Source organism: Gadus chalcogrammus, chromosome 21, assembly GCF_026213295.1.
Source record: "Gadus chalcogrammus isolate NIFS_2021 chromosome 21, NIFS_Gcha_1.0, whole genome shotgun sequence".
In the NCBI taxonomy this organism is placed as follows: domain Eukaryota; kingdom Metazoa; phylum Chordata; class Actinopteri; order Gadiformes; family Gadidae; genus Gadus; species Gadus chalcogrammus.
Window position 1 is genome coordinate 16,087,731 of NC_079432.1, and position 17,210 is coordinate 16,104,940.

The 17,210-nt window shown below is 44.2% G+C and overlaps 1 protein-coding gene across 1 annotated transcript in view; it reads left to right on the forward strand.

Moving 5' to 3' along the window:
- The window catches only part of flvcr1 (FLVCR heme transporter 1), a 17,130-nt gene extending 624 nt beyond the window's left edge, over positions 1 to 16,506 (forward strand). Inside the window, exons 1-10 of the mRNA XM_056581617.1 lie at positions 1 to 329; positions 922 to 1,066; positions 1,755 to 1,895; positions 5,132 to 5,199; positions 6,484 to 6,587; positions 7,401 to 7,511; positions 8,650 to 8,755; positions 9,104 to 9,215; positions 9,352 to 9,413; positions 13,409 to 16,506. The exon at positions 1 to 329 is cut by the window's left edge and continues 624 nt beyond it. Of these exons, the coding sequence (XP_056437592.1) occupies positions 1 to 329; positions 922 to 1,066; positions 1,755 to 1,895; positions 5,132 to 5,199; positions 6,484 to 6,587; positions 7,401 to 7,511; positions 8,650 to 8,755; positions 9,104 to 9,215; positions 9,352 to 9,413; positions 13,409 to 13,507 (1,277 nt within the window). The 3' untranslated portion in view covers positions 13,508 to 16,506. The remainder of the gene's footprint in view (positions 330 to 921; positions 1,067 to 1,754; positions 1,896 to 5,131; positions 5,200 to 6,483; positions 6,588 to 7,400; positions 7,512 to 8,649; positions 8,756 to 9,103; positions 9,216 to 9,351; positions 9,414 to 13,408) is intronic.
- The last annotated feature ends 704 nt before the right edge of the window (positions 16,507 to 17,210 follow it).

Genomic DNA, 17,210 nt, shown 5'->3' on the forward strand with positions numbered 1-17,210 from the left:
ACTACTACGGCGTATCCAGCAACCAGGTGGACTGGCTGTCCATAGTCTACATGGTGGCGTACATCCCGCTGATATTCCCCGCTACGTGGCTCCTCGACAAGAAGGGACTCAAGTTAACGGCGCTGATGGGCGCCGGCCTCAACTGCCTGGGCGCGTGGGTGAAGTGCGCGAGCGTGAGCCGGGATCTGTTCGGCGTCACCATGTTCGCGCAGGTCATCTGCTCGCTGGCCCAGGTGTTCATCCTTGGCCTGCCCTCGCGCATTGCCTCGGTGTGGTTTGGGCCTAAAGAGGTGTCCACCGCGTGCGCCACGGCGGTGCTGGGCAACCAGGTATCTATGGGATGCTGCGATGATGGGGCGTTTGTCTTCACTTGCGATTTGTCCCCTTCTGATTGATACGTCCGACATGGAGGTTAGACTCTCTATCATAAACTTAACCCTAAAGCCTGCCCAGAAAATATAAACCCCTGAATAACTATCGAAGTGCTCTCAAGCAAGCCAAATCGGCCCCAGTGAGAAGGACATATTCTATGAAAACAAGTGTGTTTGAGTGTGACGGTGTTTGTGTATTTGTGTCTGTGTGTATGTGTTTCTGCTGTTAATTTCTGTGTGTGTGTGTGTGTTTATGGGTTTGTTCTTGCCGTTTCCAGTAATACATGAGTTATAAACCCCAGCTCTATTCCAATAAGAAACGCGAGGCAGGTTGTGGAAATAGTGAGGGGATAAAATAATGGTTCTAACAGCATCTATCAACGTTGTTCTCCGTATATATGGCCGTCTAGTGTGTACTAAACGTTCTCTCCCTGTTTGTTTCTATGTGCCTCTCTCTCTCTCTCTCTCTCTCTCTCTCTCTCTCTCTCTCTCTCTCTCTCTCTCTCTCTCTCTCTCTCTCTCTCTCTCTCTCTCTCTCTCTCCCTCCTAGCTGGGGACGGCTATAGGCTTCCTGCTCCCTCCAGTGCTGGTCCCCAACACCTCGGGGGACTTTGAGCTGATGGGTCACAACATCAAGGTCATGTTCTACGGGACTGCCATCATCGCCAGCGTGCTGTTCATCCTCACCGTCATAAGTAGGAGCGGGCACACACACACACACACCCAGAGACACACACACACACACACACACACAGTTACAAAGATACACAATAACCAACGCATGCTTACACATACAATGAGAGTTCAAACCATCAATCTGTCTGTCTATTGATCCATATATATAAGATGATGATACAGTGAGTGGATACACTCTTAGCATCTCCCATCTGGTACAGTATTTTCTCCTCTTAGGGGGGGGGAGGATGGAGGAGTGTTTGTTCAGCTGGATGCTCTTCGGTGAGGGGGCAGGCCCTGGTGGGAGGGGGCAGGCCCTGGTGGGAGTTTGAGGTGTTCATGAGAAGAGCAAGCAGGGGGCCACATAGGTGTCAGAGATCATTTTGTAAATCTTCAATGTACAATTGAGTCAAGAATTTGTGTGTTTGTCTGCCTGCTTCAATGTGTGTGTGTGTGTGTGTGTGTGTGTGTGTGTGTGTGTGTGTGTGTGTGGTGTGTGTGTGTGTGTGTGTGTGTGTGTGTGTGTGTGTGTGTGTGTGTGGTTGTGTGTGTGCATGTGTGTATGTCCCTGTGTGTGTGTGTGTGTGTGTGTGTGTGTGTGTGTGTGTGTGTGTGTATTTCCCTGTGTGTGTGTGTGTGTGTGTGTTTCCCTGTGTGTGTGTGTGTGTGTGTGTGTGTGTGTGTGTGTGTGTGTGTGTGTGTGTGCAGTCTTCAAGGACCGCCCAGAGATGCCCCCCAGCTACGCCCAGGCGGTGCTCCCAGGCAGCCCCCCCGAGGACTACTCCTACAAGCAGTCCATCATCAACCTGTTCCAGAACAAGGCCTTCCTCCTGCTGCTGGTCAGCTACGGTGAGGACGTGATGTCACCACACACACACACACACACACACACACACACACACACACACACACACACACACACACACACACACACACACACACACACACACACACACACACACACACACACACACACACACTCCAGCCCACAGAGTACCGCTGCGCTCCACCGAGGCCATCACCGCCGTGTCTAACTGGCATGCCGTCAACGGTGGGGGAACTGAATGCTTGACTCTGCTCTCAGTTCCCCCACCGACCTAGCCTTAAGAACCAACCCCACATGTTTGACCCTGTGCGTTTGACTATATTCCGAGCTTTAAACCGGGATCATTGTTGACGTTTTGTAGTTTATACAGAGCTAATCTACATGAGCCAGGCTTGAGGCCCTGGAGTAATCTGTAGATAAAGTCAGGAATGTTCACACCAACTGCTAGCGAGGAAACTGGAGTTAATGCGTTTGTTGTTGCACAAACACTCATATAAAGACATTAGCACAGTTTCAGCAGTTGCAACATGAATGGTATGTAGGTTGTACAGATATTCACCTTTGAACAGACGCTGTGGTGGGAATTTTGGACCACGCCAATTGTTTCTGCGTAAACTGTTTAGAACAAAGAGTCTTCTGAACTTTAGGCAAATTGAATTAGGTAATAAAGGTAGAAGGCCTAACATACAATCATCCAAGGCCTCAAATGGGAGTTCGCCCTGCGTCTCTCTAATTGATCTGATTAAGCCTGGTTCAGACCAAAGATTTGCGACGAAACTGCTCCACAAAGATAAGTCCAATAAAATGGCAAAAGCAAGGACTGCCCCCTATAAAACGTTAGTATTGGTTAACCAGATGGTTGTCAATTATCGATGAGCCTGCCACGGTCCATGTTGTGTCGGTAAAGTAGATAGTGTCAATAGTGACTATTAACAAATGTTTTGGTTTAACACGCCCGATAATCCGGTGCTTTTAAACTTTTAAACTTGTTGAAGGGACAGCAAATGGACCCGCTAACACTAGCTTAATAATTTGCATGCTCATGAAATACAAAATGTCAAACATGGTGTTGTTAGCAGCTTAATTTCACCTAAACAAAAGAGATATATACCATAATAGGTTCCAACTGTAGCCCTAAAGGACAGATTATACGGACCACCGATTTCTCTGCAGTGGACATCAGTGGACATTGTGAATTGTCAGATAAGCAAGGGGGGGGGTATGGAGCCAGTTTCCTGCCATAATTCAAACCTGAATAAAAAAGTTTCAAAGGCTTGTAAGTCTGGGTTTGAAACACTGAAAAAATAGATTATAACCTGAAAAAAATTCAAACAAAAATTCAAACATCTGTAAACATGATTTTGTGTTCTATTTTATCTTCTTCATCATTTTCACCAACACATTTTCAACGTTCAAACAATTTCACCAGCGCATTTGCAGAGTTTCAAATCTGGCACTGTTCTAACAGTGTATTTCATTGTTTCCCGGTTTTGAAACCTTGTAAATGGGATTCTGCAAACAGGTGTTCATACATTGAGAAATACGTTTTGAAAGGTTGAATATTTAGTTTTGAAAACTTGTAAAGGCGTATGTTTACGCCATTGCAACGTATTATTTCAGAACTGACTTTTCAGCACTGACTTTTCAGAGATTTGACCACACAGGCGCAAGCTTTGAGTCACGTGAATATTGGCAGTGTTCTGTCGCACACTCGTTTTGAAACTCCTGACAGTCAAATCTGAAGAAAAAAATGGTCCTGGGGGGGGCGGGACCATTTAGCTCTCAACCTATTGGTTGCTCTCGGCTGACGTACATTCCAATCACGTGTGCCGTTCACCAGGCTGTACGTGAATGACAGTGCTCTGCCGATGAAAAGAATGTGATTGGAATGTACGTCAGTACATTCCAAGGGGTCAGACAACTATCATGCCGTCGCAGTCCACCGCCCAGACTCCCCCATCCGCCAACACCCGCATGGGGATAAGGGAGGGACGAAGGATGTACACGTGCCGTTCAGCGGGCTGTGCGTGACAGTGCTCTGCCGATAACAAGAATGTGATTGGAATGTACGTCAGCCGAGAGCAACCAATAGGTTAAGCTAAATGGTCCCGCCCCCAGGAACGTTTTTTTTTTTTTCTTCAGACTTGACTGTCAGGAGTTTCAAAACATATGCGCGACAGAACACTGCCAATATTCACGTGACTCAAAGCTTGCGGCTGTGTGGTCAAATCTCTGAAAAGTCAATGCTGAAAAAATACGTTGCAATGGCGTAAACGTACACCTTTACAAGTTTTTAAAACTAAATATACAACCTTTCAAAACTTATTTCTCAATGTATGAACACCTGTTTGCAGAATCCCATTTACAAGGTTTCAAAACCGGGAAACAATGAAATACACTGTTAGAACAGTGCCAGATTTGAAACTCTGCAAATGCGCTGGTGAAATTGTTTGAACTTTGAAAATGTGTTGGTGAAAATGATGAAGAAGATAAAATAGAACACAAAATCATGTTTACACATGTTTGAATTTTTGTTAGAATTTTTTTCAGGTTATGATCTATTTTTTCAGTGTTGCAAAACCTTTTTTACAAGGTGTTGAGTTTTCAAACCCAGACTTACAAGCCTTTGAAACCTTTTTTTTCAGGTTTGAATTATGGCAGGAAACTGGCTCGATAGGGGGGGGGATTTATTTTGATTTGATTTCCCAGTTTCCATTTATTTAAAAACATATATAATAGATGCCCCCTACTGCCCCCCCCTCCAGTGTTACATTGCCATTGTTGTCATTGCAGATACATTTTTGCCACAAAATAGATTAGTGTTAATAATAACACAGACACATGATGCAGGGTGTCCGCGCATCCTTAAAAAGTCTTAAAAAGTCTTAAATTTGACTTGCTGAAACCTGCAGATACCCTGTGATGATACTGTAGGGGGCATAAAGTCATGAATGACCGAGACTAAATGTAGGAGGCATATAGGGAAAAGGTAACACAACAAACAACTAAAATAAAGTAGCCTACATATTTGATTGTGTATCAGCACCGTGCACTGGCACATCAGCACCGTGCACACGCACATCAGCACATGCACACGCACATCAGCACAATGAACGTGCACATCGACATATTCCATCTCACACACACCTCAGCAATGCAGGTAAAACGTGTAGGGGAAACCCTGTATGCCACGGATACGTTGGGATCCTCCTAACACTGTAACTGTGACTCAGTCCTATGTCCTATGTGACCCACGCAGGCATCATGACTGGCTCCTTCTACTCAGTGTCCACCCTGCTCAACCAGATGATCATGGCCTGCTATGAGGTAAGGAAGAAGCATCTCTCTCTCTCTCTCTCTCTCTCTCTCTCTCTCTCTCTCTCTCTCTCTCTCTCTCTCTCCTCTCTCTCTATCTCTCTCTCTCTCTCTCTCTCTCTCTCTCTCTCTCTCTCTCTCTCTCTCTCTCTCTCTCTCTCTCTCTCTCTCTCTCTATTATTTGCAATCATTTTCATCATCAAAGGCAAGAGCGGGGTAGAGAGAGACAAAGCACCAATAGCTGAAGGTTTGACCAAACAAGGGGTCAAACCTTTCTCTGTGTCTCAGTTGATTAATATCATCCACGCATGGCTGCTACCCAAAACTACACCAGTCAGAAAAGATCACATAGTCCTCTCTCTCTGCAAAACTCAGCCCCTCTTAAAACATCACCTGACAATCACACCCACACATAAAGAGCAAATCCCATGATGTGATCTTTATAGTCACCTGATGAGCTTAAGGTGAGAATGAATCCAAAGTCAAGTGCACACATACAGACACACACACACACACACACACACACACACACACACACACACACACACACACACACACACACACACACACACACAATTGATTGAATACACACACTGTATATGAACTGTGTTGGGAATTTAGACCACCTCGTTTAAGACTAAAAATTCATCTGAACATTTAACATTAGGGTAATATATTGAAGTAATAAAACATATAACAACCTACAACAAACATACAACAAAAAAGAAACATAAATTAATCCAAGGCGTAGGATACAATCATCCGAGGCCTCAGATGGGAGTTCGCCCTGCGTCTCTAAAGAGCTCCGCAAGGAGAAGTCCAATGCATTGGCAAAGGTGAGGACTTCTTATACAGTGTTGTCAGGATGCTGAGAACTGCTCTGTCCCCCAATAAAACTATAGCATTGGTTAACCAGAGGGTAGTAAACTATCGGAAGACCTCCTCAGGCTGTTGTAAAGGGGGGAGCATAGCCCTGTCTTATCAGATCGAACCCTTGTTCCTCGACCTTCCGAAGCAGGTCAGGGAAACCGGCCCCAGTTGGAGCCGTTAATCCCAAACTAACGAAGAAGAAACAGGCACATACAGACAAATGGCCCTTAGAGTTTTCCCATTACAGCACCTGCTTGCATAAAATGTAACAGCCACCATATCCTTTCCTCCCCCATCCCCTCCTCTCTTCCACTTCTCTTCTCTCCTCCCCCTCTCCCCTCCCACCGACCTCCTCTCCTTCCGATACCTACTCCTCTACTCCTCCCTCCCTTCCTCTCCCCCCTCCTTTCCTCCCCCCCCCCCCAGTCACAGGAGTTGAATGCCGGCCGGATAGGGCTGACCCTGGTGGTGGCCGGCATGGTAGGCTCCATCATCTGTGGACTGTGGCTTGACTACACCAAGACCTACAAGTATGTGACACACACACACACACATGCACACAAACACTTACGCACACACATACTCTCCCACTCACACGTGAACACATACTCACACACACACACATAAATACTCACACACAGACACACACACACACCCACACACACACATACACACATTACTACTCAGAAGCCTGTAAATCAGGGGTCGGCAACCCTAGGCAACCCTAGGCACGCGGCAGCATAATCATTGCTACCGATTTTTTTTTGCACTTTATTCTGTTTTGGGCATTTCCTCCCAGTGCAAATATGTTTAAATTAGTTACAGAAAGCAGTGTTCTGAAATGGGATCAATTAATAGTTTTTAAACCTATGTTGTGAGTAATAGAGAAGAAAATATCTAAAATAATGTTGCAAGTGGCCTGTATGCATCGCCTTCACATGGTTTTGCAAAGCTGTACATGTCTCAAAGATATTGATGTGGATGGTTCATTGGCCAATGGCCACCCAGTCGAGGACCCCAGAGATGTGAATTCCTCCCAATGCGTAGCAACAGGGCGCCCTTCTCTGCGGTTTGAACTATTTTTCCAGATCCTTTTCACATGGCTATATTGATTTTTAGATCATAATTTCAATGGAGGTGCCTTTGCCTTTCCGGATAGGTTCTGCCGCCCCCTTCTGTACGCGCTGACATGTCATGGCAGTATAAAAGCAGTCTCCTCTGCCACGACCCATGTCGTGTCTGTAAGCCCCAAGGTGGTTTGCGGCCGACGTGGTGAACGCAGAGCAGTAAATCCAGCTCCACAGTGTGTGATGAATGTGTGTGTTTGTGCATCTGCTTGGCAGGATGACCACACTCGCGGTGTACATCCTCTCCTTCCTGGGCATGTTGATCTTCACCTTCACACTGGACCTCAAGAACATCTACCTCGTATTCTTCACCGCCGGCGTGCTGGGGTGAGGCGTGGGCGCCGTCAGCATCGTCTAGGGTCACATGATGTCGGGTCACATGACTCTTTTTGTGTTTTCATTAATTAGTAATTTATTTGATTTCAAACAGTATCTATGTCTTTACTATCCATTATTAGACGACTCTAAGCCATTATTCGAGTCGTTAAGATCTAGTATTCCTGCTAGGTTGGGTGGGGGACATTGGGAGGTAATTAAAGATGTGAGCACGGTCGCTGTTTACCATGGTGACATTATTTGTGGGTCATTATAAATGATTAATTAGATAAGCGTTTTCATTGTAGATATTATCATTTTCTTATCGGGGTGAATATTGATTTGGAGGGCAGCTCTTGAGCCGTATGAACTCAGAAACATGCTTCCAGGAAAAGTCTGGTCGGGTTAGTCCAGTCTGTTCCTAGATCAAAGCTCTTCGGTTGCTGTCGGTAGTGTTGCTATGGCAACGTTAGCGGAGAATGCTAAGCTCGTTAGTGCTTTTATGATATTGATCCCAGGTGGAGCTCCCGGCTGTCACAGCAGAAAGTACAGGACACTGGTAGAACTCCAAATATAAGGCTATTTTCATTCTTGCATGTTTCAACACATCCTCCAGCGGTTGCCGGAGGAGTTTGTGCCGTGGCTGTTGACAGTAGCAACAGTAGGGATGTAATTGCAATAGGACGATCCACCAGGCTACCCCGCCGAGCCCTTCCTTTGATATCTACGTAAGCTTCAAAACGTCAACTGCCAGATTCCAGCAGTATAAGAGGAATTGCAGATCAGATAGATGCAGTGTTGATGAGTAGATCCTAGTAGTGATAGAATATGTGTGTACAATGTTGTATGGGGGGATGGGCAGGTGAGGTGAGATGACATGATAGGAGACAAGCTGAGGAGGGGAGGGGAGGTGGGATGAAACCAAATGAGGAGGGAGCCAGAGACAGGAGGATGGGGAGATGAGGTGAAGAATGTGAGTGAGGCGGGGGTAGGTGAGGTGAGGTGATACGAGGGGAGGTGAGCTGAGATGAGGAGAGGGAACGAGGAGGGGAGGGGATGATGTAAGGGGACGGGCGGGGTAGTGGGGCTGTATCCTGGTGTCAGGGCGCTGTCTGTGAGCAGGACTGAAACTTTGAAGTGTGTGTTGCAGTTTCTTCATGACGGGATACCTGCCACTTGGGTTTGAGTTTGGGGTGGAGATCACCTACCCAGAGTCTGAAGGCACCTCCTCGGGACTCCTGAACGCCTTCGCCCAGGTACCTCCCTACATGTCTATATCTACTTGTCTACCTGCCTGCTAGCTAGCTAGCTAGCTAGCAGGCAGGTAGACAAGTTACCTACCTACATTTCTTTATGTACCTACCTACTACCTGTCTACCTCACCACCTACATTTGTATATCTATCTACCATCCTCCCTTCTAATCTAACTCCCTCCCTACTGAGGTGTAACGGATCCTGTCTAGAGGTTCAGGACGGATATGACTACGATACGGCAGAGGGGAAAAAAGCCTGATTTTAGAAAGTATTAAACTTGATTGTATACACTGCCCAGTAACAATGAGCACCCGATAACATTGGTGAACATGGCGCTGTCTGTCTCCAGATCTTTGGGATCATCTTCACTCTGATCCAGGGACAGCTGACCACAGCCTACAACCCCCTGGTGGGAAACCTCTTCCTGTGTGCCTGGATCTTCCTGGGAATACTGCTCACTGGTACGTGTGCGCGTGTGCGTGTGTGTGTGTGTGTGTGTGTGTGTGTGTGTGTGTGTGTGTGTGTGTGTGTGTGTGTGTGTGTGTGTGTGTGTGTGTGTGTGATAATAGTTATGTTTTTCCCTCTCTTGTTTTTCAGCTCTTATCAAATCAGAGCTGAAGAGAAACAACGTCAACATGGAGGCGGAAGGCAAGCAGCCTGTAAGTCTGCAACACACATAAACACACACATACATACACACACCACAATACATGCCCATTGCCCACACACACACACACACAGCTCATTACATTTTCATTTACATTTAGGGCATTTTGCAACCGCTTTTATCAAAGCAACTTACAATAAGAACATTTGTCAGAAGAAGGAGAAACATTATATCGCTGTCAGTACAGTAAGGATGTTAAGTGCAGGGACGACGTACAACATACACTAAGGCACCGTCCACACGAAGCCGATTTCATGGCGAAACCGCAAAGGTCTTGTACAGTTCGGCCTTCCGTCCACACGAAGCCGGCGAATCCGCTGACCGAAACCGTAAACTTCTGAAACCACCCTCGGAGGTGGTTTCAAATCTACCCGGTTTCGTTTTGGATTCGACGCCTGAAACCGACTGAAACCGTAAACCATGACGTCATCGCCCCACCCCTCGACCCTCTAGCCAATGACTGTTAGGCCCGCGGAGTCTCAGAACTCACAACAACAAAGATGATGGCGGACCACAGGCTTGTAATCGTTCTGCAGCAGATCATGTCCCTTGTTGGATTGCTAAGCCATTATTTATTGAGACTGTTGACTGACTGTTTGTTTGTGTTGTTAGTGGTTCGGGGGCAGCCTTTATGCGCATGCTCGCCTCTTCTTCTTATTTAATTTTCTTCTGGATTTCTGTAGCAGAAGCAGCGCCCCTTATGGGCCTGGCATGTGTACTACAGCGTTTCTACAGATCTACCCGGTTTCGCTTGACTCCGCCTTTACGGAGATACTCCGAAGCCGGATTGATCGAAACCGGAACGGTTTTGCCCGTTTCGGCTTCGTGTGGACGGGGCCTAAGTGTGAACATTAAGTGCCAGGACGTACAACCAGGGCTGTACGGTATGGACTAAAATGAATATCACGGTAGGATTTGAGGCATAGACGGTAACGGAATTATGTCATGTATGTTAATTTGATCTTCTAATTTCGATATAAATGCTTCTGAAGGGGTAAAATACTGGTTAGGCAGCAAAACTGCATGACATTTTTTTCTAAATCTTTTCTCAAGGTACTTCCATCTCTGAAAAGCACTAATTAATTAATAGTTTGGATTTGTTTCTCCACTTGCTTGCGGACCTCGCCGTATCGTTTTGGCAACTCAATTTGGCTGAAGTGTTTGCGGGCAGGTAATGCATACCTGGAATCGAGTGTTTTGACCATCTCTTTAAAGCCCTTTCTATCGACATTTTGAAAGGGAACCATGTCCTTACAAAGGTAAACAGTGCTCGAGCTTGGGTGTGTGGCCTGACCAAAGCCTGGATTTAGGCAGGGGCAGTACCTTTATTTTGAATCTGATGTGATCTCGTTCCACCGATGGCTTTTTTGGTCGTTAAGGACTGGCTTTGGAAAATGCCTGTGGAGGGATGTCTGCGGAAGAGATGCAGAGACAGCTTCACGTTACCAGTGTCTGTCTCTTACGGTGTGGAATGAGAGCTCTTGAAGGGACTATTGCGCAGGCATCAACCCATTGATGGCCTTGCAGGCCAGTACAATTATTTTGAATCTGATGTGAGCTACTACAGGGAGCCAAATACACACAAACACACACACTGAACACCTAAATGCACCCATCCAAACACCCACACATGTAAATACACACATCAGCACACACACACACACACACACAGATCTAAATACACACACACACCCACACCTAAATGAAAGCAGGCACACACAAGCTCACAAACCTCAATACACAAAAACACACACCTAAATAAACGCACACACTCCCACACACCTAAATACACACCCACACACCTAAATATATTCACTAACCCAAACACACAACACACACTGAAACTTGTGTCTTCTAGGGAGCAGAAGAACATTAATGTTCTCTCTGGTCTTTTTATTCTCCCCTTGGCTCCTACAAAGCGACCTTCCATCTGAACTTTGCAGCCAGCCAGTCTTAAATCCAGATACCAGATCACTGGTGATCCAGGAGTGCCCTTTCTGCAGCCTCACCGACGGGCCAAGTAACGGCCGGTCCGTTAGAGCTGACAGCCTGCATTGTCTCGGCCCGTCCCGTCCCAGACAGTCCTGCTGTCCGGGACGCCTCGACCTTCAGGTCTAGAAGAGTTATCGCAAACCACCATTCCTTGGAGTGTAGCATAGTGTAGCTAGTAGGTAGAGGGTTCCAACACTCTAACCTAACAACTCCTCTTTGGAGTGTAACATAGTGTAGCTAGTAGGGATGGGCAAAATGATTCTTTTCCGGGAACTAGTTCTTTCAGTTCAGTTCACTATAACGATTCGTTTATTTGATTCGTTCGTTTTGATTCGTTCGTTACGTCAGATTACATCTTAAAAAAAATTAAAAATAAAAAAACTTTTTTTTATAATTTTTTTTTTTTTAATATGTCGTGGGTCCGGATAGGACCGTCAAATCCGCAGTCCGCCGTTTGGAGATGCCTGCTATATAGTATGTCGAACGTCCCACCAATATTTATACCACTTGCTTACTCTCTATATTTCATTCATGGTTTTACATTTATAATTTTATTTTACTTTACATTTAATTCTTCATTGTTCAGGCATTACAGAACTTGCATGGTCATAAATAAAAAATACGAACTGCAGTTTAATTTCTTTGTTTGTTCTTAAATTGACGTAGAATGGAGCAAAGACTCCTGGGATTGGGAAATGTGTTTATCCAATAAACAGATGGAGGTCAAGTCTATTTTCGAAAAAATGTAGGGGGATATATGAGTCGAATGGTATGACCCAAGATACGTCAGAGAGAGAAAGCGCGCATATTCGACGGTACCGCCTTGTCATTGGTTTACCCAGGTGCCATTCCAACACCATTGTTACCTCTCATTGGCTGAATCTTTGAGGAAGTTGTAGACTCAATCAATATGAGTCGCGGGGAGACGGAGCTCTGTTCGTTTGTATATTTTATTTACGTGACCATATGTTTGGTTGATGTTAAAAAAAAAGAATCAAAGAACCAGTTCTTCTTGTTTTGGGGAACCAGTTCTTGTCGTTCACGTTCGGGATTCGTTCTTTGTAACGAATCAGTCGCGACCGACACATCCCTAGTAGCTAGTAGGTAGAGGGTCCCAACTCTCTAACCTAACAACTCCTGCTTGGAGTGTAACATAGTGTAGCTAGTAGGTAGAGGGTCCCAACTCTCTAACCTTACAACTCCTGCTTGGAGTGTAGCATAGTGTAGCTAGTAGGTAGAGGGTCCCAACTCTCTAACCTAACAACTCCTCTTTGGAGTGTAACATAGTGTAGGTAGAGGGTCCCAACTCTCTAACCTAACAACTCCTGCTTGGAGTGTAGCATAGTGTAGCTAGTAGGTAGAGGGTCCCAACTCTCTAACCTAACAACTCCTGCTTGGAGTGTAGCATAGTGTAGCTAGTAGGTAGAGGGTCCCAACTCTCTAACCTAACAACTCCTCTTTGGAGTGTAACATAGTGTAGCTTGTAGGTAGAGGGTCCCAACACTCTAACCTAACAACTCCTGCTTGGAGTGTAGCATAGTGTAGCTAGTAGGTAGAGGGTCCCAACTCTCTAACCTAACAACTCCTCTTTGGAGTGTAACATAGTGTAGCTAGTAGGTAGAGGGTCCCAACTCTCTAACCTAACAACTCCTGCTTGGAGTGTAGCAGAATGAGGGAGCCAACAGGTGTAGGGTTCTCGGTCACTGTAAGGTGCTTCAGTTAAAAGCATCTGCTAAGTGAATATATAATGTATAACTTGTAACTCTTTCCTTTTTTCTCAGTTAGTTTATTCATTTGTTGCGTCTATGTCGTAGTTGATTAATAATTGTGCTATAAAGGGCCTTTGAAACCATACAAATCAAACTATTAGCACTCCAACTTCTTAATTCTGTTACCACATTCCAGGATCTGAGTTTTCATACTATATATGTCTCTCTCTCTCTCTCCCTGTTCCTCTCTATGTCTCTCTGCCTCCCTCGTTCTCGTCTGCTGCAGCTACCCACTGGGTGTCCTGTGGAGGGGTCCAAGGCGGAGATGACAACGGCAACCAAGCTGGAAAACTCCATCAGCTTCTCCCACGAAACCTCTGTCTGACGCCTGTCCTACCCCTTTAGAGAGACATACTAGACATGCTCACATGAGAGCACTAATTTGGGTATGAGAGGTCACTAAGAGAAAGGACACAGTCTCTCACATAGACAGATGGAATACACACATAGTTGACATGATTGTATTTGCTGACTTTTGTACAGTTGTGAGTGTGAGTTTGCTCGTGTTTCATTTAAAAAGAGATTTGCAGGAAGAAAAAGCTACTGTTAGACTAGAATCTTACCATTAGAATCATACCATTAGAATCATATTTCAACAACAGACTCAGAGTCAGAGTGAGTCAGAGTGCGGTATAAAATCAACCAAAAAAAGTAAGGATTGTTAAAGGTTGGGTATGGGATTTGCGAAAAGCCAGCAGATTTGAAAATAAACGACTCAAATGGTCCTACCCCCTCTCCTTCAACGCTGACTCTAACTCCCATCCACCCATTCCAAGTACATGGACGCCCAATCATGCAAGAGCCCGAACACAGATGCGCGAGAGCGAACTATTAGCTAGTTAGCTAGCTCCCGTAGCTACCGCAGGATAACAACAAACAGAAGCTTGCTCTGGGTCACGAGCTTTGAGAACGTGCACAAAGGGGTCACGCGCGGGGAGGGGGAGTGCAGTACGACCGTTTGATTGACGTACTTACTGTCCAATGCCACTCGGTGGTTCTGGAAATCATTGGCTGGAGTTTTTCTAGCCCTGCCCGTTCCACAGATGATTGACTTGTTTAATTTTCATGTCAGTACTCATTGGCTGTAAGTGGATTATGATAAGGATTTCAAGTAATTTTGCAAAAATGACCAAAAAAGAGAATTCCATACCCAACCTTTAACATTTCAACCAAAGCAAGCATAATCTGGGAGATCCATAGCTGCCATCATCCTCTGGAAAAGGGAAAATCCCTTTCATCGTGTAACAGGACGTTAATGTGAGCCAGAAAGGGCGTTCTTCCTCCAGGGCAATGCTATGACCCATTAATTTGTCAATACTTGAAACTGGACTCTTGTTATCTATGTAGGGGGGAATGAGTGGAAAATGGGTTGTGGCATTGTGGCATTGTTACGATATTTAACAGCATTGACGCATGCATGAAAGTTAATGACAACTGAGCTCAGTTTCACGCATATGATGGCAGTGAATTATTATTTTAAACTATTTTAACTACGATTATTATTAATATTATTGTGTTTTTTAGTTTACATAATTAGTTGTTAAATGGAAAGTAAAACCATAACAGCCTTGAAAGTTGAAGAGAAGCACAGGAATCTTGATAGGTGCATGTCTTTCTCTGACCACTCGGAAACTAGCGCACTGAACTCAAACATGGTCTAGTCTCGTTCGTGTTTTCATAGTCTGTTTTCAGTGGTTGTATTGTTTGTAGGCGGTTTCTGTGGTTGAGCTGGGTCATCTCAATGTCCAAACATTCATTGAAAAATAAATATAACCACAATTTTGCGAAAATAAAAAGGTATTTGACAGGGAATCCATGTAGTCATAAGATCATCATCATCGTCGTCTAAAGCCCAAATACTTTAGCCATGGTTTTGTGTTTCTCAACTATTTGCCTTTGTTGCTTTGGAAAAGTAGTTGAACAGGTTTCCTTGTTGGCTCGTTCAAAGACAGGCGCAGTTGACATATCACCATGCTCATTTGTGTCAAAACTGTTGGAGAAACTGGTCCCCACTACTGATTAATGGGATTAGACGCAGACATTAGGACTGTCTTTCATAAATACCACTACTGTTTACAGATGCCTACATCTAGACTGACGAAGGAGCACTTTTACAATGGCTACCATGCCATGTTAGTGTCACTGATGCACTGTGGACCAAACCAGAACTACTGATGTTCCTACATATGCACAAAATCGATGTTTTCTATTTAAAAAGAGGCATTAATGATGGTTGATCACTTCTAATTTATATGGTATTATCAAATCCGTAACTCAGCCGGCTAGTAGGCCTACTATGAGTGGAGTAAGGTGGCGCCATCTAGAGGGTTGTCTAGCAACAATGTTGAACGGGAACTGAAGGAAGCACAACTTTCATGAACGATTCTGTTATTTTCTATGCTTGAAATCTATTACTTTTCTATTCTTCTATTTTTTTTTTTTTTTTAATAAAAATTACTTAGTGTATCTAATTTCTTACAAAAACATGTATAGTGTCACTGAATATCGTTAATTCAGTATTGATATTTGCATGTTGTCAATCTGCTGTATTTCAATCTCTGTTCACAGTTCAGATAGAAAAAGTGGATCAATCTGAATATTTCTGATTGATCATTTCTTCTGATAGTGATAACTTAGACAGCAGATCGTGAAAACGGTTCCTGATAAGTATTCATGCGGCATGCCGCACTTCAATGTAGGCCTAACTTGAACTCTAATTCGGTAGAGGGAAAATAAATCAAAACCTGATTTGGACTTGAGATATGGGTTTTGGGGGAATTTTGATAGAATCAATGTGTAACTAAGATTTATAGTAACAGCTATGAGTCACGGAGAGAGTGAAGACTGAAAAGACCATCACACTCTGGCAAGAATCAGAATCAAGAATCAGGCAAACAATAATATTCACCCATGCTTTCCTAGTAGTGAAGCTCCAGAACAGTCTAGTGTTGCTTTCCATTGTGTGTAAATATATATTTATTTCTGATAATTTGTATTGCAACTTTGCCTGTCTAACTGCTGGCCAACGATATAACTTAGCTTCTCTTTCTCAACATTTTTTAAACTTTGTCATGAATGTAATGCAATGTCAATTTTGTTAATGACTAATAGTGTTGATATGTTTTGTTTGATTTATTTATGTTATGTTATTCTAATGTTAAGGCTGAGCTACAATGTAAGTTACAGCATAAATAAATATAGTTAGTAAACATCAACAAACTAATCACTGAGTCTTTCAGCTGACATGGAAAACATGCTGAATGTTTCCTTGGGTCCATATTGTAGCACAACCATAAGCTTACCTGTGGGTGCTTATTATGGGATGTTAAGGCCTAATAGAACCACTGTTGATAAGTGCAACCGTGTTGTTATTTTATGCGTGATTATAATTTATTTACGTTGGCATTACTGCAAAGAACTTAGAAAATAATAGCCCAAATAAGTGGTGAGGAGAGCACATAGGCAGTGGGGGATTTTCTCTAAATTACTTTCTTATCTGATCATCTCTCCTGTTAACTAAAAGAGGAGAGTAAAAGTGTTGTAGTTCTGAGTGAGTGAGACAGAACACTCACCATAAGAAGCATTGTTATCACAGAGATAGATGTGGTTGGTTCCAGGTCATACAAAAGGTAACAACATTTTAAAATATCCAAGATAATGGAAAAGTTATCACTGGGTGTTTGGGTTTGAGGACAATAAGGAGAATGTTTATATTATGGGATGGGGCTCCGAATGACCAAGATGACCTGGCTGTTCAGAAGGAAGAACAGAAACTCTGAAAGATTGATGGCTGGAAGGAAGGAAGGAGTAGTCCAACGACAACATAAAAGACTACTTGTTGCATAGAAGTATTCTCTGGAGATAAAGAAGTGAGGAAAGTGAGATAAAGGTGTTTAAACCGGCAGACACCTGCTGTCATCAGGAGGAGAGGTTAGTGATTAGATCCGTGTCCCGTCACCTCCCTTCCCTCTTTATGTGTTGGTGAGGATGGAGGGTGGGCTTCTGTCTGTGTAATCTACGCTTCATTT